Raw genomic sequence first — 20,885 nt, forward strand, 5'->3', positions numbered from 1 at the left:
TGAATGTTTGCGACATATTTTCCAGAGTCTCGTTTCTCATGAATCGAAATGAAAAATTGAGATATAAATTTCTTCAATCTGCAGACACTTCCATTTAAGCTCCATGCATGCTATTTATGGTATCGAACGGAAAGTGCATTCCATGTTTGTATGATGTCTCTGTACGTAGGCAATTACGTTCGTTTTAATTGAACCAGCGTATCGTTGCATAGCTAGTACTGCGTCGTACAGTATAAGAGGAAACACTCGGAACATTATTCGTTTCCCCTTTTTACTATTCTCTATTCTTTCTTTAATCTGTTCTCAATGTGGAAAGAATTCTTTTCTAATCACCCAAAAAACCTAGTGGAACGAAAGAATTAATCCTTCGTGGATAAACACGAAGTTGCAAACAAGTAATTTGATTGTATAACTAATTCAGCTACCGCTAGTAGTACTGCAAATATTTTTCTTCTCTATAGCTAAATCACACTCAAAGTATACCTCACAATTAGTTGATATTGATATCACTCACAATTCTGCAAGTATTTTTGTTTGTGAAGACAGAAGATCTTGAGAAGATCCAAATTAGGACACTGTTCCCTATTCTGTTACGACCTAATAATTCTTTAATAAAAATATTCATTACATTTTTAAATATTCTCGTATTCGACGGATTCAAAATTATGACAATGACACTAAAGCGTCCAAGTTCTCGCTGCTTCACAATTTTCCACACGGTTTCCCTCGGACAAAGCGATGGCCCGAGCCATGCATCGCCGGAATGCAGCCCGCTGTCTAGCACCAAGGTCTCGGCGCACTATCAAGATTGACAGGGAAAGTGCGCTCGCGCTTCTAATTTATTCGCGGGCGCTTTGTGCCCGGCGTATATAGAATATATTCTATCCGGGGCGACACGTGTCCGGCGGTCGACGCACCGATAAAAATGTAGCTGGCGAGAATGGCCCATTAGCCATCGATCTCGGTTTTTCCTGTTCCTGGGGCACCGTACGAGGGGGCCCGCGAGATTTTTCTTGCCGATACACGCTGCGCCGATCCATACTATTCGTACTACCGATACCCTACCATTCCACCAACACCGTTCCGCCGATCGACCCGAGGCTACCGCGACAGCCACGGATGGCAGCAGAAAAATCTGCGCCGGCAACCGGTCGACCGGCGATCCGTGGAAAAAGACCGCGCGGCGAGTTTCACGTACCCATAGCAGACGTCTGTATCGATGACGGTAGGCTAAAAAGTAGTATCGCCGCATTTGGGCCAGAATTGAGTTAGCTCGGGAGCATGGCGTTCGAATCTCGCGTCGCGCACCGGTTTAACGGAAAAAATCGTTTTTCTAAACCGTAGAGTCTTTGCAAGAATTTGTTGTTAGAACAGCTGAGCCTGAAAAATTGCTTAGTCAACGTAAAAGAGTAGTATCGAGGCTGCGACCACGAAGACAAATAAGAATCCGATTTTGCAGAACTTAGGAGAATGTGCTCGACGTTTAATGCTCGGGGACTACATTTATCGATCGGCTCCAGTAGGCTCCACCGAAGGAAAAGTGGTAATTGACTTTGAGGCAATTAACGTACCACCGTATAAATATTCATCGCTCCGCGGCTCGTCGGGATTCCGTGGCCGTTCTTCCTCAAGGTGTTCGCCGAAGAAGATCGACTCTTTTTCAGTTCACGAGGACGGCGATTCTTTATTCAACGCGTAACATCCGGGCGCTCTCGAGCAGCCAGCGAGAACGAAAAAACCCCTGGCACGGGGGGCGGCATGAGGGGTGTCGGTGTGGATCTTCGTGAAAAATGGCGCGAGCGAGTGGGGAACTTTCGGGGGAAAGAGATTTTTACCGTGTCCGCATCTGCGACGGTTCCGCTCGTTTTACGGCGAATTATTCTGCGGTTCGGCTGGAAATTGCGGAGTGATGGCGTTGTTTAAACGCGAATCAGCGGTGATTGGTTTCGAAAGATTTTCTCGAGTGCATCATTGGGAGAGCCGTTTTTCTTCTAAATTGGATTTTTGTGAACTTTATTTTCTGTAAAAAATGCTCTGAATGGGGCACGAAGTATCCGGCAGTCCAATTATAGCTAGCTTATTGTGAAATCGTGTTTAAAAACAGAAAATAAAAATATCTATCCTTTATCAAAGACTCGGCCTCGCTCCGGCTCCACTAGATTCTCTAACATCTTGTCCAATTAATTTTGAAGAACCAAAACCGTCATAAATCCAGGAATATCCTTTATAGTTAGGCCATCGTTCGCCTAAGGCATCATCGTCGTTCACAATTTCCCATAGACCCGAACAAAACCGGACGGCCCCACACCGTCGCGTTGCATCGACGAGCAATTAAGATTGACCGGGTTCGAGCTGGTTCGAAAAGAACGGCGTTTGTCAGGATAGTCAGCGTCACGGAAGAAAGGAGCCAAAGCGAGAGAAGGAGAGAGAGAGAGGGAGAGAAAGAGAGAGAGAAATAGAAAGAGAGAACGAGCACGCCACGATTCCCAAAGGAGTCTGTCACCGTGCGCGGCTAACGACGTATTTCTCATTTCCCGTAATCAGACCGGTCCGTTCGAACACACTACGGTTTTATAACCATCCCCCGGCGTTCAGGACTGGATGCAGACCATTGTCTCGTCGCTGGCCGACCAGTCGTCGACGAAAGTGACGGCACAGAGGCTGCGACGTCGACAGACGTGAAGAGAAACGAAACGAAGAGAAGAGAAGAGAAGAGAAGAGAAGAGGAGGCCGGATGCGAGGCAAACAGGCAGGGATGAAGAGGCCGAGAGAGGGCTGTCGTATTATTAAGCAAGTAAATTAATAGAGGCTCGGATAGAATGGCGAGGGGCGAGCGCACGAGAGAGGGTGGATTCCACGATAAACAATGCCTACAGTCCGGAGTTTTGTACGCGGCCGGGCGCACACGCGTTTCACCGCGACGACTGCGAGGGAGGATCTGTCCGTTGCGGGGAGGAGGACGGGGGTGGCTGAAGGGGTGCTGCGGGGGTGTCTACGGGTGGAGGGTGAAACGGTGGAGAATCAAAGTCCGTGCGTGAGCAGGCCGCACGTAGGTGCGCGCGAACCTGGCTTCGAGCGTGTTTGTGTGGACACGAGGGTTGCTAAGCAAAGTAAGTAAAGCACCTGTGGGAGCTGGCTCGCTTTCGAGGGTGGAAGGAGGTTGCCGAGGAGGTCGGGACGTAGAAGAGAGAATGAGAGACGAGGAGAGAGAGAGAGAGAGAGAGAGAGAGAGAAGGAGAGCCAGAGGGGAGAGGGCAGGCAGAGGGAGCCAGAGGAAGAGAGAGTGCAGAGGCCTGGCGAACAGGCGAGCCAACCCCGGGAGGAAGCCAATCAATAAACTCACTCACTCGCTCTCCTACGGAGAGAGACCTACTGCTCTCCCTACGCTCGCGATGCGAGTATATATACGCAACCTGGAAGCCTCCATTACGTACGCCCACTCCGGCTCTGCCTACAGCCATTTTGTAACCGTTCGCCGTGCACGGTTTCTCTCGAATCTCGCTCGAAGAGGTGCCCTCTTCTCTCATCCCCCTCGGGACCCCGAGGAATCGGGGAGAGAGACCGATTCTCTCGTTCGATGACGAGAAAGACAGAGAGAGAGAGAGAGAGAGAGAGAGAGAGAGAGAGAGAGAGTGTGTGTGTACGTGTGTGTGAGACGGAGTGAAACAGAGAGAAGCAGCGGCGAGATCAAAGGAGAATCCGAGAAGCAACGTCGCCGCGCGTTTCCTCCCGATATTGAATTCCCCGTCTGCCGTTTAGCGATTTTTATCCTATAGCAGTCCTCCTTTTCTTTATCCAATCGGCGATCCCGAGATTGGAAACGGTCTATGAGCATCGCGTGTGAAACGCGATATGAAAATACCGGACAAGCCTGGACGAGGGGGGAAAAAATGCTAGGGAGGAAGGGATACCGAGATTTACGAGGGACGAAGAAAAATCGAGGCGAGCCAAGTGTTTCCAATTACGACCGGCGTCGAAAATCTGTGTCAATGTCTCATTTTGTCAACGGCACGCGACACATGGTCCTCGAAAATAGACCCTTTCCCACGAACCAGAGCCGCGGTTTCGAACAGACCCGGCGCCGGGTTTCCAATTAGGTATCGCCGCGGTTCTAGCCCAACGATCCGTGGTTTTTCTGGTTTATTATTTCGCGAGAGGGCTGCCCGGTTTTCTCGCAATCACGGGAGAACCGCTCGTTTCGCCGGCGAATCCACCCCTTTTCAACCGCAGACGAGATTTAGCCGTGGAAATATTTATTGCGAGGGAAACTGTGCGTTTGGAATCCTCCAGGAATTAGCAAAATGCTGTATTTGATGTTTTTTACAATTCCACTTTTGTTTCGAGTTGCTGGAATATTGTCTGGCTACTTCGTTTAATGTCTGTTCCCTTGAAATTCTGTATCAGAGTATATTCATTTGTGTGGTGCTTCTATATTTTTCTAAATATTTCATAAATCGTTCTCCTTTCCTATAATCTTGCAAGATTTTTTAATACATTGAAATATTCAGTGGAATATTTCATCTCTTATCACAAGGTTCAAATGGTCCGATCTTTTTTCTTTTATGATACGTTCGTTAAATTTCACACGATTCGAATTCCTCAGAATTACCGATTCACGACTACATTTCATTTGATGGAACATTTTCGAGCCACACTCATCACTTCTGAACATCAAAAAACCAGACACTGGAGCTATCTCTTCGGAGGATTGCGAAAGAACGCAGGCAAATCGGGTGGGGCGAAGCTGCGAGCGGTGTTTCCCTTTTTCTTTTTTAAAATTTTAATTCCGTCTCGATAAACGATCGTTCCCTTGTCCTGGCAGATTTTGATATATCGCCGGCGTATCGCGATCCAGCTTGTCGGGCGTCCAGCGCCACGGAAATAAATTCCCGTCGTAAATTCGGCCGTCAGCTTTTTTGTCCGCGCTGCCATTATTAATCAAAACAGACCGGGATCCGTAACGAAAATACGCGCGCCGCGGAATATAGCCACGGGAATCACTTACCGGGGGCCCCCGGATACAATGTTTACGGGGATCCGTGTGCGTCGTGTAGGTGCGTGCACGCGCGTGTGTGTATCGTCCTAAGTGACGAGCTCTTCAACCGCGTCGATACGCCCCCGCACCGTCGCCTTTTCCGCACCCCCGTCCCCTAAGCGGCCACCCCCTCCGGCAAGATGAAGTACAAGGATCCTCGTGTTGACAGCACCCTCGTAACTCTTATCCACGGGCAGGAAGAACGAGCATCCGGTTTGCTCGTCACCCTTCTTACGGATTAATTGTCGCCTACCTTGACTGAGCGCGCGTCGCGTCGCGCAGTTTTAAAGCCTGACGGGAACGAATGAGATTAAGCGGACCCCGCGTGTCTCCGGAGGCGATCACTGTATCACTTTTATACACATTGTTTCCCGGGTCCCAGATGCCCTCGACACACTATTTTTCGGCTACACGGGTTTATTTCACTCGCGACGTTCGGCGATACTCGGAATTTTTATCGCCGCGGTGATTCATGATGATTGATAGCTGGACCGAGGATCTTCAGGAAACTGTTTTACCTCGATTTTAACAGGCACCAGTGAAATGGAAATTTATTTGTTCGCTCGGTGTATTCAATAAGTTGGAAATAATGTTATTGTACTTTTTACTCCCTCTTTTTTAGTTTCCGTTTCACCTACAGTTGGTTGCCGTATAGAAAATTGTTTAAGAAAGACTGCTTATATGCATGTGTGGTAGTAAGTGTACAGTATTTTTAAACAATCCTTCATACATGTGCTGTGACTGCCACATGAAATACGTTCTCTTTAAAAGATATTTTATAGATATTTTTGAAACTCGGCAACTGGTAACTTCTATGCCACTCTATGTAAACCTTCGCCTGTGTAATCTAGATATTAGGAATGCTAACGATGTTTAACACTAACTAGTGCGCAAATGGAAAATATTACAAAATGTGGTTTTGCTCTAAGGGATGAAATGTCCTTCGGAGGAGGAATTGGTGTCGCAACGCAACCTCGGCGCGAAGACGGACCTCCTGAAGGAGCGATCAGGCTAAATAGGAATATTTCTCTTTTACAGGTCGTTCGGAACGCGACCATCAGCCAGAAACGGCAATCGTCTTTCCCATATAAGCTTCAACAGGCTAAAATTGTGTGGCACTCGGTTTACGCGACCCGGGATAGAAGATATTGCGGATTCGCGATAACGATAACCATTCCTGACGGGATATGTGTAGCGAGTACGAGATCGTGACTCTTGTTTTAATGGCGGCACTGAGCAACACCGTCGACGGGCTAAGGGATATGTGTGTGTATGTGTGTGTATATACGAGGAAGGGAGACAGAGAGAGAGAGAGATAGAGTGGAGAGCGCGCGGATGGTGGTTTAATCTAATGGAGCCGAGAGACCATGAAACCTGGTGATAAACTTACCCGTAGGCGGCCAGGGTTGGATCGTAGGGGTAGTAACCCGTGGCAGCAGGTTGAAGGGCGGCCGTGCCCCATGCAGCACCCATATCCGCCGTCATGCCCATCCCCGTCGTGTCCTTCAATCCGTACGGATTTCCCTGCAACGCGATCGACCGATTGATTATTATGGGCGAGGGTGAAAATTATATAACGCGCCACCCTCTAATTCGAAAAGTTACTTATCATCGCGTTCTACCGCATTCACGAGGGTTGCGCGCTAACAGTTGCCTTACTCGCTGCGAAGAAATTAATTGGCCTGCCAAATATTCACCCCAAGCTCAATCAATTTTATTATGTTATTCCGTTCGCTTTCAAGTCTAAGCTCCGCGAGACACAACAATTCAATGCGATACCTAATATCATTCTCATTACCCATTTCACTCAATTTTCTGACGTTCTTCCATTCATTTTCAAACATAAACTTTATAAAATGTAACGTGACGTAAAATTTAACGTGATACCGAATATCACCCTCATTCAATTGTATTATATTCCATTTATTTTCATATCTAGAAGCTTCACAAGATATAAGAATTGAACATTGTACCAAATATTGCATTCACCCCCATTTCAGTCTATTTCTTAAACTTATTGGACACTATACAGAGCTTATTCATACACATAGGGGTTGATCGAATAGTTAGTCAGTTCCGATGACGAGTTAGAAAGTTTTGTTAGTAAAATTTCCAAGTAAAAATTTCTCCAACCCCTATCTTACAAATACCTCTCTACTTACAAAGAATTTCTATTCTTATGTCCCGTCGCCTCCTATTAGAAAAAGCATAAAGCCGTGTAGAATCGTGTAAAATTTATTCAAAACAGACGCGTAGACGTTCGCGCGTCTATTTTGATAGCGCCTCCGAACAGTCGTGCCGAATGTAAAACTCGGAAGATGAGAAACAGCATCGGACACGTCGCGCGACACGATCTGTGTCTCCGAGGATGTTTCTGCACCCAGCATCTCGTCACGATCGCTGACAAAAATACTCGGTATTCCGGTGTTCTATCTAATTCCGTCGGATCGCGTGTTCGCGGCACGGATTTCGCTAAGAACAAGATTTCGAACAACGACACCGGGCCCGACTGCGAACGACGACCGTCACCAAGAATGTAGCTCCTGCTGCGACATCGCCTAATCGCCTGCTAACACGATCCTACAGCTGTACATCCTCCGCGGATATGTACAACGCCGGGGCGCAAGAATGCGCGCCGTTCGTTTAGAATTCTACGCGCGAAACGTTCCCGATACCGAGCGCGCGTCGTAGACGAGGGAAAAATCGCTGTCAGGATCCCTGCCAGAAAACGGTGTCGATAGTCAGTCGTGCGATCGCTCATGTGAGCCTAGAACCGTCCACCGAGTCGCGAATTCCTACCGGAGCACGAAACATCTGCTCTCTCGTATCAAGTAGGCGAAATTTGGCAGGCGAGGAGGACTTTTACGACCGAATGTATTTTAAGGTGCGATTCTACAAGCCAATCTAAGACTGAAAAATCGAGAATGCCGATTTTGTTGCGTACGCTACGCTCTGGGGAGAGGACAACTGGCTTATGCCCCGGGAGATTTTAACACTAAATTTCCCATCGCTGGTCAAAATTTAAAGTTTGATGCAACGTCCCCACACGCGCATCACTTATTTAACATATTCGAGCACCCTTTCTGAAAACTGATGATCGGATCTCGTGTAAGGATCGAGCAAACGCGAATTACAACCAGGAGAAAAGAGTACGATCCGGTGATTCACGGATAAGGTTTACGAGTAATCAAGTTTAAATTGCTTCGGCTGGAAGTTAATGGTATGTGTAACGACCTGTACAATTTGTAAGACACAGTCCCACGCGATTCGAGGTTGCCAGAGCCGTTCCTCAAACCCGAACGCGTCCCACTCGCAGCCGTGACGCAATTTATGCAAATACCCTGTCGAATTAAAATCGGCCGATCCATCATCTGAAACGGCGATCTCTCGGCGACCTGAACGCGCAACGGGGTCAGGAATGCGCGGATCAATCAACCCATCGGCGAATGACTGACGATTCGTTAATCGAGCTACACCCACGAGCCCCGGGACAAACGCGCTCCCAAAGAACGACGATTGAAAGTGTCAAACGCTATCCTTTTCTGCCGGGCAAGTATCCTTGCGTGGAAAGAGGTATAATTCTGTTGAGAGGCTTTGCTGCGAGCTAAGTATGCTTTGGATCTCGGAGTCTAACTGTGAGTCGTTGCAAATAATTAACGAGAGTCCGTATCTAGGATTACAAGAGTCGTTGTTTTACTTTTCAGTAAAAGAGTCGATTTTAACGTTCCAGATTTTCGCAAATAACGTTTCATTCGATTCGACTTCAAGATTCTTGTTTAAAAATCGTTCCCAGTTCGGTAAAAATGAAGATCCTCTGATTAGAGGAAAATTATTAGGTGTTTTATTTATCGGTGTACAAAAAGCCGTGCTGTGATAATAAAAATAGGTTTCAGGCTAACAAAGTGTTAGCTCGTACTAAATAATTTAAAATGCGGCCGCATAATCCGGGTAAAACGAGCCGCTGCTTGGAGCAGAATATTCATGGCAATTAATGCAAAGTAGAAAGTTTGAAACCAAACATGAAGCATGCTTAACTCCCGAGCAAACTTTCTTGGAATCCGTTTACAGAGTGGCAGTGAAGAAGCAGAAGATACAAGAACTTCAAGAAAGAAGAAGAAGAAGTTGCGAACGCACAAATGTACGAGAAGATAGCTGGAAAAAGAGTTTACACGAATGTGTGTTCTGTTTATCTTAACTCAAAATTGTACAACAAATTTTGAGGAAGCCCGTTAACAGGCTTCTGGTAAAGATCGATTCTCCCAGTTGCGAGGATCGGTTCCGAAGGACACTTTTACTGAAGAGGATGACGCGGAGTAAAAGAAGGATCGCAGGAGTCCTCTGCTAACGAGGGAACGCATACAGAGCGCAGTCTCGGCCGGATGTGCACGCCGAGGCGTCGAGTCAGTCGATGTTTCGAGGTGTCGCTACAAAGCGCATCGTAAAGACGCGTTGCGCGGGGGCGGAAGAAAGAGAAAGATAAGGATAGAGAGAGAGAGAGAGAGAGACTAGAGGAGAAAAGAGAGAAAGACGAGGAGGGAAAAGCCACTAGGCGGCGTGCCCTCGGTGGCTAATGGTAGCACAATGGGATATTATTAGAGCGAAGGCTTAGAGGCGTTTGGCGCCAGGAAGTTTCGCATTACAGAGATCGGCGTCGACTCCGGTGCCCCTCGACTCCTAATTCCCTTCGGGGCCCATCCCCTAGGTTTGATTTCCGAATAACCCCCTCTCCACGGTCCCCTCTATTTCTTTCCTTTTTATTTTTGCCTTTTCTCGCCAGGTTTTTTCGTTGTAGCAGAGAAGAGAGAAAGAGGATCTCTTCGTTCTCTTTTCCCAACTTGATTCCTCCTCGAGTGCCCTTTACCCGGCAGCGACTTTAATGGCGAGCCACGGGTGGTCCAGCGTCGACGCCTCGGACTATTGTTACGACTGCAGAACGCGGCTCGGTCAGCAGCCGATTATGCGAGCCGGGGTGCATTAAGGTAGCAATAAGCGTGCGCCTCGAGCTTGCTGAACGCTATGCCCCTCCTCGCTGCGACGACCTCGGGCCCAGGGGATTGAACCGATGACGAATTTTGGAATGCGTGGTGGGACGAAAAAGCTTCTGAATGTCTATGGTAATTTCGACTGTATGTACTGGGTTGTGACATAAATAAGCTCTATTATATATAACTTCCAGTCTCTTTGTTAACCCCTTTGCCTCATAACATCGAGTTGGACTCGTGGCGAATTTTTCAAACAGAATCTGCTAAACACGAGTGTTATTCGCTTCTGTTAAGTCGAAATCATTACAGAGAAGCATTAATGCGAATGCAGGCACACAATAAATATAGATTGGCTTTTTCCTATCCGGACAAAGAAACTTTAATCATCGTAGCTGCGAAGATAATCACGCGGAAAAGCTAGTAGAGATTTTTTAAGCATTTATTCCGGGTCACAGTGACCGATCCTCGGAACAATGAAATTTTTAATATGCACTGCCAATTGGGCACACATTTATAGAACGCAGAGTTGTGTGTTACTTAATTGATAGTTTATTTTGGATCGCGAGGATTGAAAGAGTGGGAAGGTTAAAATTGAAACGGATATAAATGTTGAATTGGTATTTAGTAATGAATACTGCCAGTGAAACGACCAGGAAATATAAATAAAGAAACGGTGATTGAACTTGCCTAATTTCGCTGAAATTCCGGGTTCGTTGAAATTTAATTCGGTTCTCGATTTGCACTGATATTACCACCAGGTTATTTAGCTAACCAATCTAATAGTGACGTTAATAAAAATTAAAGATTAAATTGAACTTTTGCAGAGCTACGGGAGAAGTCGAAATAGCTTGTTCTTGTATACTGATATAAAAGAAATTACTGAATAAATTCGTTTCACCACGCGTACATCAAATTGAACAAATTCTCCATGAGCCTACCCTTCTAATTTTTATAAAATGTTCTTAACAAAGCCATTTCTATAGCTCAGTAACTCCACCATGGAGAATCGTATTAAAATGTTTCCGGTAGATAAAGCGTTAATACCACACTTTCCAAAGACTCATTAAACCGAGATAAATCGTGGCGATTCCGACAATTTCACGACTAAACAACGACATAAAACTGTACACAGTACAATTACGATTAAAAAATGAGACCCGGGGATTATCTATCGATCGTGACACGGGCAGTACGCGGGTTGTTCGGCATTTCTGTTTTCGTGTTCCCGGGTTCCGCGAACAGGTACGAGGGAAAGCATTTGTTGCAATATCAAACCGGCCGGGAATTAGAGATTCGAATTTCCGGAAATTACCGCGACGTTATCGGTCGACTTTTGCCGTGGCTGGCACCGCGACGTCACAGGTGTATCTATCGAACGAAGATGTCGCAGACTGATTATTAGGCGAGCACGTGGGCACGTATCGTCGGATCGGGCTCGGGGCTTTGTGGCCGGCACGCACGCCGTCGGATACGTGACGACACGCGAAATTATTAAACGAGTAGGTTGGACTCGTATCAATTCGATTAACGGTAGATTCGAGGGCGAATAACCGCTCTCTTCTCAAATAAAACGATACCGCCTCTGTTCCCCCTCTCTCTCTCTCTTTCTCCCTTTCTCTCTGTCTCTCGTTGCATTCTCTTTTTTTTCAGCGGAACGATTTGACACTCGCGACGCCGCGATCGTTATTTCGCGTGGATGCTCGTGGAGGGGTGCGAAACCCTCGGTTAGGGGAGGGGGTGACTGCAGTCGCGATACTTGCGCGTATGTTGCGAATTTTTATTTTAGCCTGGCAGTTTTCATGGGAAAACGTCATCGTTTAGAAGCTGGTGAGCGCTTCCGCAGTCTTTTAGTTTAGAAATTTTATCTGGTAACATATGAAATAGACTGCGGATCTTTATGCAAAATAAAAACTGTTTGCGTTCATTGCAAGACACAGGAGCGAAATAAACATTTCTTTCGTCTTTTAATCATTTTAGTGAGCTAAAACCAATACGCTGGTGCATTTAAAACTTTTTAATATGTCCACTGGCTTTAATTGTGCTTACACATTTTTGTCATGAATGCCTAAAATCCGACATATGAAATATAACATTTTTTATACTTTAATCCCTTTTTGTAAGGAGCTAGGCTGGTGATGGAAGTGCAAAACAAAATCTGCTAAATGTGTTCTCGTGTTGTCAATATTTAAACGTTGAAGCAACTTCTTTTTCTACATATTAGGAAGTTATTAAAGATTAAAGTTATTGCAACTTTAAAGAAAATTATAAGGGAGGGAGTTGATTAACACTTCTAGGATCTTTTAAATAAATTTTGTACAACTTTCTTTTATATATTGAAATGCAATTGCGGATTGATATATTTTTCTATTACGTTCTTATTTTAGATTCAATTTTATAAAAATGTTGTGAGAATAGTAATTAGGGCAACACACTGGAAGGGTTAAGTGAGTTCCACGAATGTACTCGCTGTAAAAAGTCCACTCCATTTGCGAGCATCAAATCAGATAATCGAGAATTTGAAGTTTTATCTTCCTGTTTTATTCATATTCAATCGCGTGCTTTCCAGCGTTTTTATTATTCATTAGAGGAATCTCCCCATTTTAAATATTGTATATTTAGCTTTAAATCGATTACTTTACAGTGTACGATTTGGCAGATGACTTGCACACCTAAATTTAGAAGTTGTTCGATTAATAATAAAAATTCACGGAGAATCAAACGTGAAGAACAGTGAAATGAAAATTGACGGTGACTTCTTCAAGAGACTTCAAGACCACGAACAACGGGAATACAGTGCCCAAAATATTTATAAAAACCTCCACAGCTGTAGACATTTTTGTTCGTTCATAAGAAACAACATCTACGCCGCGAAACGACGGCTCCACGCGTTCACGGGTTAATTAACGTGTCTGTAGTGCATAGTGCGATCCACCCCTAAGATAGGGCTGCATCCGGGCCGGGCGGAAGTTGCCCGTGCGTTTCTGGAAAATAATTCTAAACAAGCGGCCGAGTTTCCCCGAGGCGGGCCAGCCCGTGGATGCTCAATTAGTATGCGCAGCGGCGGCGTAAACTTCGGCAAACAAACACTTCGGAACTCTCCGGCAGGAAAGTCGTTCTCGATCCGCGGGAGAGGACAGCGACAAAAGACAGAGCCCTGAAGTTGACCGAGTCGAAAGAGCGAGCGGAGGGGATCGTCACGCGAGACCTTCTCTCCTCGGGGCGAAAGTTTGAAGCTTCAGCCGCCGGTTGTCCCGTAATAATTTAATTAACGTCGCCCGGCGAGGGGTTGGGTGCGGGGGTAAGTATCGACGCAGCGATGACGAAGCCGTAGAGAGCACTCGCGCTCGTCGGAAAACCATAGTTCTCGAGATCTCCGAGCCGAATCGAGAGAGAAAGCCGAGTCGTCGTTCCTCAAGAGTAGGGTCTTTTTTCATTTTTTTTTTTTTATTTATTCGGACGGGTTGGCTTTTCGTTGAACAAGGACCACCGTGCTCGCCTTAAAGAGCCTCCGCCTTTTTATTAGTCCCTTTATCGTTCTTCCCCCGCTATCTCTCGCGCCACCCACTTCATTCAATGCTAATCCGATTCTTATTATATTATAATGCTCGTCGAAACGACGGCGGCGCGCCGCCGCTCGAATCGTCGGAAGCACGTGCTTCCTATTTAACGATCCGCAGCCAGGCACAAAAGGGTGGCCAACAATTCACCAGCGAGAAAACCCCCGGGGGTGGGGCTCCCTGCAGTCGAGAACCTTCGCCTCCTCGTTCCCACCAATCGAGTTTGCTCACCTTTCTTAAATTGTTTCGTTCGACTACTTTCTTTCCACTCCTCGAAATCGGCGATTCGTGTCCGATCTAACTGCTCGACGATCCACTTCGATCTTCGGCGCCTCGCAACTTTGTTCGATCGCTTTATTCGCGCCCTCGGAGAGGCTCTCTGAACCCCTAATTGGTTCAGTAGTTTTTTTTTCTGCAAATTTCAGTCAGCAGGAATTCAAAGTTAAGGGTTGAGGGTGGAGTCTCCAGTGTCTCCGCTCACCTCTTTTAAATATCTAAGCGTAATTATCAATTTTTGTGGAAAGATAGCGACCGAAGTATGGATTATAAGTTAAGTGAAAGTGATCAGGGTTGAAGACATGCCGTCGCGGGCCGCACACCTGCGACGTGACGCTAGAAATTGAAACAGCCATTCGTTATCAGCGTCGACAACATTTTATTTCACTTTCCAGCTAATATATATCTCCGCGACGATAAGATTGCGTTATATTCGATAGACGTTACTAATAACTTCACCCTCGCCGATAAGATTAGTTCGCGCGGCGAGCGACAACTATTTTCGCACGATCGCGCGTAGCTTTGTGGCCGGCCGCGCGCGGACTTTGGAACCTGACTTCCAAATTCTCGTAAATCTATCGTGTCATTCGCAACTTCATGCTATTAGGAGACGCAGTAAATTTGACCATATCGGAAACAGATAATTGAGAAATTCTTCAGGAATAGTGACATTGCTCTCGCGGTTTGCAAAAGAAATTCTGGGGCAAGGCAAGCTTAAGTTTACATAAAGGGATATTGTTGTTGTCCTCATGCACAGCTCCATTTTTCCAAGTTAATACTTGCTCTGCTGCCGAATCGACGTAATAAATTAGTACGAAAGATGAGCAATTAAGATGCACACTTCTTCAAAAATTAAAACCACTGTGCTGAGATTAGACAAGATCAGTAAAAATCAGTGAAAAATATGTCTAACTGATAAAAAGAGCAAAACAGGGTTAAAGTTTACGTAATGAAAGGTTGATATTGTGAGAGAAATTAAGAAATTATGGAAGAAAACAGGGACCGAAGTTCGCTGGCACTCGCAGCCCTGTTTTGATAGGAAGATCAAACAACGGCTGGCCAGAGGGTAGTTCATTCCCTCTCGTGAGCGAGCTGGCTAGAGGGTAGCTTCCAGGGGCTCGTCAAAATTCTCAAAATTCCCGGTGACCGGACGCTTATGACATTCCAGGGTGGCTGGTCGCGCGGTCACCGCGGCCGATCGTCGCGTGCACGAAATTGCACGACGGCCGCTGAAATTCCTCGAAGGGCTGACCGACCGGCTGCAATTTACTGCGATAAAGGTGCAAAGCTATGACGTTCGACGCACCGTCTCACGACAAATGGCATTCCTCGAGTGTCGATAGGCCGGGGCTGGTCAAATAATAATACCGGACAGGGTGCAACCCAGAAATGTTTTTCGCCAAACATGGAACTCCGCACGATGCTTACAAATAACGACGTCTTCAATCAAAATATGCAGTTGAACATTTTATTGTACGTGAACCTCTAAATATAATGTATTATATTTCTACTCTTAAAGGGGGGCTCAAGATTTTGACTGTAGTGCGTTATTCGAAAATATTTTAGCGAGCATTTCACAAATTGGAATGTTTAAACTAGCAGCAATATTTCAACCCCTATGAAAATAATTTATCCCTCAAAGAAGAGCACGGCAATTTTATTGCAAGTCGGTTTTTAAACTATTTCAATGAATACTTCACCGTTTAGAATGCCTAGATAAAGTAACATTTCCAGCCACACAATGTTACCACTCGCAAAATTCCCATTAAACCCAGGGATCGTTTTCCGCCGAGCGGATCGCAATCAGCAAACAAATCGCGAGTCCACGTTTCCTTAAGCGTGCATTACCGAAGCGTGTGCAAGCAGCTCAGCGGAAGAGTGGTGCATCCAAGCGGATCCATCTCTCCGCGCGCGTCTGAAACGGCGCGTTTTCAAATGTTCCGTATAAGTCGCGAGCTCGAAACGCCATCATCCCCGTGCGCAAGGTTCGCGGGACTTGGCCAGGTCGGCTACAATATATCAGGTTCACCGTTGCGTTTATGCGCAGGATGCTAGTCGTCGTGCGCAACGAGCATTACCTCGGCTCAGCCAGACGGCAGAACGATCCTCGGGGAAAATAAAGATCGGCGTGCAAGACGCGGCCCGTATTTACCGGCGTCGCGTTTACATACATTAAGTCGGCTCCGCTCAGCCCCGCTCTGTCCCGCTCAGCGCCGCGCGGCTCCGCTCCGCTCGGCGTCCACGATTCGAGCGGAGCCGGCGCGGAGCCCGTTGTAGGCACATTGTATCGCATGCGAGCCGCGCGTAACTGCCAATTATAAGAGCGTAAACGGTCCGCGATTAAGAGTGCTACGTGTGTTACGCTTATCAATGGCCCGTAAAGTAACGCATTTCGCGATATCAGGGATCGGAATGCCCGCGGTGCCCCGGCTCTTTCCCGTGGAACCGAGTCATGCGAACCTGGATCCGCAGAGCAAGCCTTCCGCGACACGGCACAGTCGCATTTAAAACTACGCTGCGAAATCTTTACCGGCCTTGTAACCAGATAACTCGCCCAAAAGTCGACGCTTCCAGGAGATAACTAACCACCGAAGCTGCCCCGATCAATTTCATTTCGGCGAGCCATCTTCATTCGCCCCTGCGCCCGACTCTATCTTCAGGCTGATTCAATAAGTTCCCCGGTTATAGGGCTAATTATTTTTTAGTGCTGATTGCACGTCTGCTCGGAGACCATTTCATAACTCCTTCGAAATTTCGTTTGGAAGCTTTATAGCTATCTTTTATTACGAAGATTGGTACAAATCAGAGCCAATTACCAACCAAAGCATCTGAAAGGACCAGCAAGAACACGAGGCGCAGAATTATAATCATATTTGCATGGACGTAAAATACTTCGTCGAATCTCACGCCAATTATAGGGAAAAAATGGCCCCGTTTTTGGTCCAAAGCGGAATTTTTTGCCAGCATCGGCGCCGTTTCGCTCCTCCGCGTCCGCTCGTAGGCAACACGGTTTATGAATGGCATTATCGCGGGACGTTGACATAATAGGCGTACCGCGTGTCACAAAATATCCCGCCGGCAATTAAACACCGGCGCTGAAAACGCAGTCAACCCGCGGAACGAACTGTGAAATGGCAGAAATTAAGCCGGGCATTAAATCTGCATTCCTTCTATCCGCGGCCTGCTTCTCTCGCGCTCGGCTCGCGATAAATCGGCGATCTAAATGAATTTGTCGGATCGATACGGCGGCGTCGGGACCGTTGCAACCGGACTTCCCACTTCTGGCGTTTCAGAAAAATCAATCGTTCTCGGGAAATGTTTTTCTTTTAATGAGTTAGGTGGTGCGGCCACTTCAACCGTGTCGGAACTAGAGTTTTCTTATTCAACGACACGGAGGTTTGAACTCGATAAAGCGTCTCGCGTGTTGTTGATCGTACGGCGAAGCATTTTCGAGGGTCTCTGTTTTATTCAATTTCGGAATAATCGTATTATGGCTGGTTAACCGTTCGCAAGCATCCAGCGATCCTGCAGCTATTATTCAACCGTGGATTCCTCTCGTTTAGAGCTAAATCAGTTACACGATTCGGAGCGACAGGTATTCATGACTCCCGCAACATACAAGTCTGATCATGTTAGCGGCAACAGTGCATTACCTATTTCCATGGAATATTCACGTCGAGCTGAATCATTCAACCGATTGCACGGACATGGATCAACTGGATTATCGAGGCACTTAGGGGAGAGAAATATTTAAAATGTAATGAAGTCATGAACGGCGATTCGATCGACGAAAAGTATGAACAGAAGGCGGATGCAAAAAGAACCAGCAAGAGCAGAAGTCAATACCGAAATCATTTCTCAGTAGCCGATCCCGAGTGATAAATTCCAAGAATCGATTTCCGATCGAAGGTTTCACAGAACCGCAACGTGTGATCGTCCACGAAAAAGATTGCTTTCGATTGTTGAGGAAAGAGTGCTGCTCGAGAGACAGGGATCGGAGACAATGGGCGGCGATAAGAGGCCGGAGCGGTATCGTTATCGAATGGAACTGATTGCGGCGGCGAGATCAAACGTCCGGAGGAGCAACGTGTCGCGGTAAAAAATGTTACACGGATATTATCGACAGATCGAGGAGACACGGGCGATAACTTTCGAGCCGGAGGATCGAAGCATAATATGCCGGACCGGGAAACGCGAACGGTGAAATTTTCATGTCGCTCGGGAGACAGTGAGTCACTGCGCGCCGGCCCGAGATCCGTTATCGAGGCGTATCGGGCGAATGCGTTCATTTGTCGGTCGACCGCATAATTTTGGCCAATCGAGTCTGCCGAGCTGTTATCTCGAGAGACGGCGGCCGATTGGCTGGCAGCGTCGATCGTCACGAAATTCGTCGGCGAAATATACAGGAACCGATATCTCCGGCCGTACGATACTTCATTGAACTCTGCTCACCTCACGCTATTACCTTGTCCTATTTATGAGCAGCTGCTGTCCCGTTAATTAAATCGCGCCGCGGAAGAGTGTCGAGATAAGGAACCAGAACTTTCGGTACCGAGATAACGAGCCGAGCCTCGTGCGTGACTCGCGAGACCTGTCCCATCGAAATTCTGCGTGCTCAATATTTATTGCGTCCGGCAACAAAATTATTTTCGTTTATAAACAATTGTAGTTCAGTCTGGGCGTGCCTGAACTGCCTTAATAATTTTATTTCTAATAACATTTTCCCCCACTCATATTTCATTTTAATCACTCTTGCCAATAATATATAAAATCCACAATCTAGCGATTACAAAGTTTCCTTTTCTTCTCTTTCGATGGCGGAGTAATTATGATGTTTCTATTAGTAGAATGATATATAGGAGCGGCTCGAATTAATAAGAGGAAAGTCGTGGAATCTGCAGGCAACGTTACGAGCTAATTAAATAAATCCTCGGTTAACAAGTTTGACGACTCGGAATATCGGTCCTGGAGGTGGACACCGAATTTATAATTCATATTTCTATCCAGGAGGTCCGCGACAGCCTCTCGTTCCATCTCAATTAATTTCAAGGCAATGTTGAATTTAAGACGACAAGGTTTTTAGTACTTTTTCGTTCTCGTTCGAGATGTTGTTCTCTGCTGGAAACCTCTTATCTGTATCGAGGTGTTTCGCCGGAGTCTCTGAATAAATGAATCGGCATTTTTCAAAGAGCAACCAATTAGTCCTAATTGTGTCAATAAATTCTGATTTAATTGGCTCCGCTCGCTCTCGGCTAGACGCTGCGATCTCTCGAGTCGAAACAATAAAATTAACGATGTTGATAATGCGTTTGGCATCTCGGTGACGGATTTCGGCAATAACCGGAAACCGAATCATATTATTATTAGTTTTGTTAAATCTAGAAACGAATATACAACGATAAAGCAGTCAAGACTATGTCGGGGCGAGCACACATCACGAAAACGAACGGTTTCGCACGAAAACATTGTTCCGCGAGCTAGACGGTAAAAAAGCCCGGAAACAATAAACAATAAAAAAAAATGCTACACGGCACGGTGTCTCGTTTATCCGCGCTCGGCTTCGAGCTGACCTTTCACTTCGGCCAGGATTAATGCGGTTATCGTTCGCGGCGGACAACACGCGCGCGATCGTAACGTGAAGGAAAAGCTCGCTGCAGTGCGCCGCGCTGCAGTGCGCTGCGCTGTGCAACGCGGTGCAGAGCGTTGCATCGCGTCGGGTCGCGTCGGGGGAATAAACGCAGAATTTAATTATCGGAGGCCTCTTTCTCCTCCTCGCTCTCCGGGTCGCTTCGAGTGGCTCGCAACAACATCTGGCGGACCGTGTGTTTTCCCAGCGACCTTTTTATCGTTTCTACCTCCCGGTGGCCGAGTTATCCACGCTCGAGCGCAGATATAAATTGGCCGAAACGCCGCGATACGATCGCGCTCGCGCACGTCTACTCCTATATGTCTACGTCAACCGGGCATTATCAGCGTATCGCCGATGTAACCGTGATTAGGCAACATTTCGCTCCGGTACACGATCCCCCATAACCAAACGGGAAGAAAGTGCCGAGCTTTTTCCAACGAGTTCCCACCGACAGCGCTCCGCTCATAGCTCCGCACGAGTCTCAGCTGCGTTTCGTTCGTAGAAGCGACCAACGTCATTAGCAGCAACTATTAAACACTCGATAACAAAGTTTTCACTTGATTCTATCGTCCGGTTAATTTCTGTATCGATAAATTATTATTCGGTAGCTTCACTTTTCGGTGGCATCGATTTTCTGAGGCATTCACAGCAAAGAAATTATTTTAGCAGGATTCCAGGATCGAAAATATTCACACGTAAAATTTCAGTTCGATTGCTACAGCAATTTTCGAAACACCGTCGCAACAATTCCAAAACACGTGGATCAGAACGATTTCAAAAAATGATCCGTTTAATCTTTAAAGTTTATGGTCGACCTCCGACGCTAAACGATCTGTAATTTCGATACTTTCTCGAAATTCGATCCGATAAACGCGCTGAACACCGGAGAAAATGTTTCGCCGAGCGCGAACGCCGATAATGTGCGCCGGTATAAATCGGCGGAGGCTACGTCCAATGAAAAATCTTGTCGCGACATGTGTCCAATTTGGATTAATTACGGAGATATGTAAATCTGGGAACGTTGGAACATGTTCGGACGGTATGAATGCAGATTGAATTTTTACTATGGAATCATGTAAATAATGTCCGGTCCGTGTGTTGGGTAAATTAATTGCGCCCGCGATCAACGAGATCAGGAAGGGGCACACGAGGTACAGTGAAAAATGCCTCGGCGCGGGACGCGAAATATGCTGGAACGAAAATAGCGACGGATAGAACGACTCTTGTGCGTGTGGGAGGTTTTTCTCGATAAAGTAGGCGATCGTGGTCGTGATTGTGCGAATGTGAGCGTACGCACGTTTTCGCGATGGTTAACGAGACCTTGCAGAGTACAACTTCAGAGGACAAGTTTAGAGGAGAACTTTAGAAGACAACTTCCAAAATGTATTAGGTCGTCCCATAAGTTC

General features: G+C 46.5%; 1 protein-coding gene across 4 annotated transcripts in view; it reads right to left on the reverse strand.

Annotated features, from left to right (window-relative positions):
- The window catches only part of LOC143356928 (homeobox protein caupolican), a 125,601-nt gene that overhangs the window by 36,164 nt on the left and 68,552 nt on the right, over positions 1-20,885 (reverse strand). For all 4 annotated transcript variants that reach the window (XM_076792995.1, XM_076792992.1, XM_076792993.1 and 1 more), the window contains exon 3: positions 6,426-6,559. In XM_076792995.1, the coding sequence (XP_076649110.1) occupies positions 6,426-6,559 (134 nt within the window). The remainder of the gene's footprint in view (positions 1-6,425; positions 6,560-20,885) is intronic.

Source organism: Halictus rubicundus, chromosome 9 (assembly GCF_050948215.1).
Source record: "Halictus rubicundus isolate RS-2024b chromosome 9, iyHalRubi1_principal, whole genome shotgun sequence".
Lineage (NCBI taxonomy): Eukaryota > Metazoa > Arthropoda > Insecta > Hymenoptera > Halictidae > Halictus > Halictus rubicundus.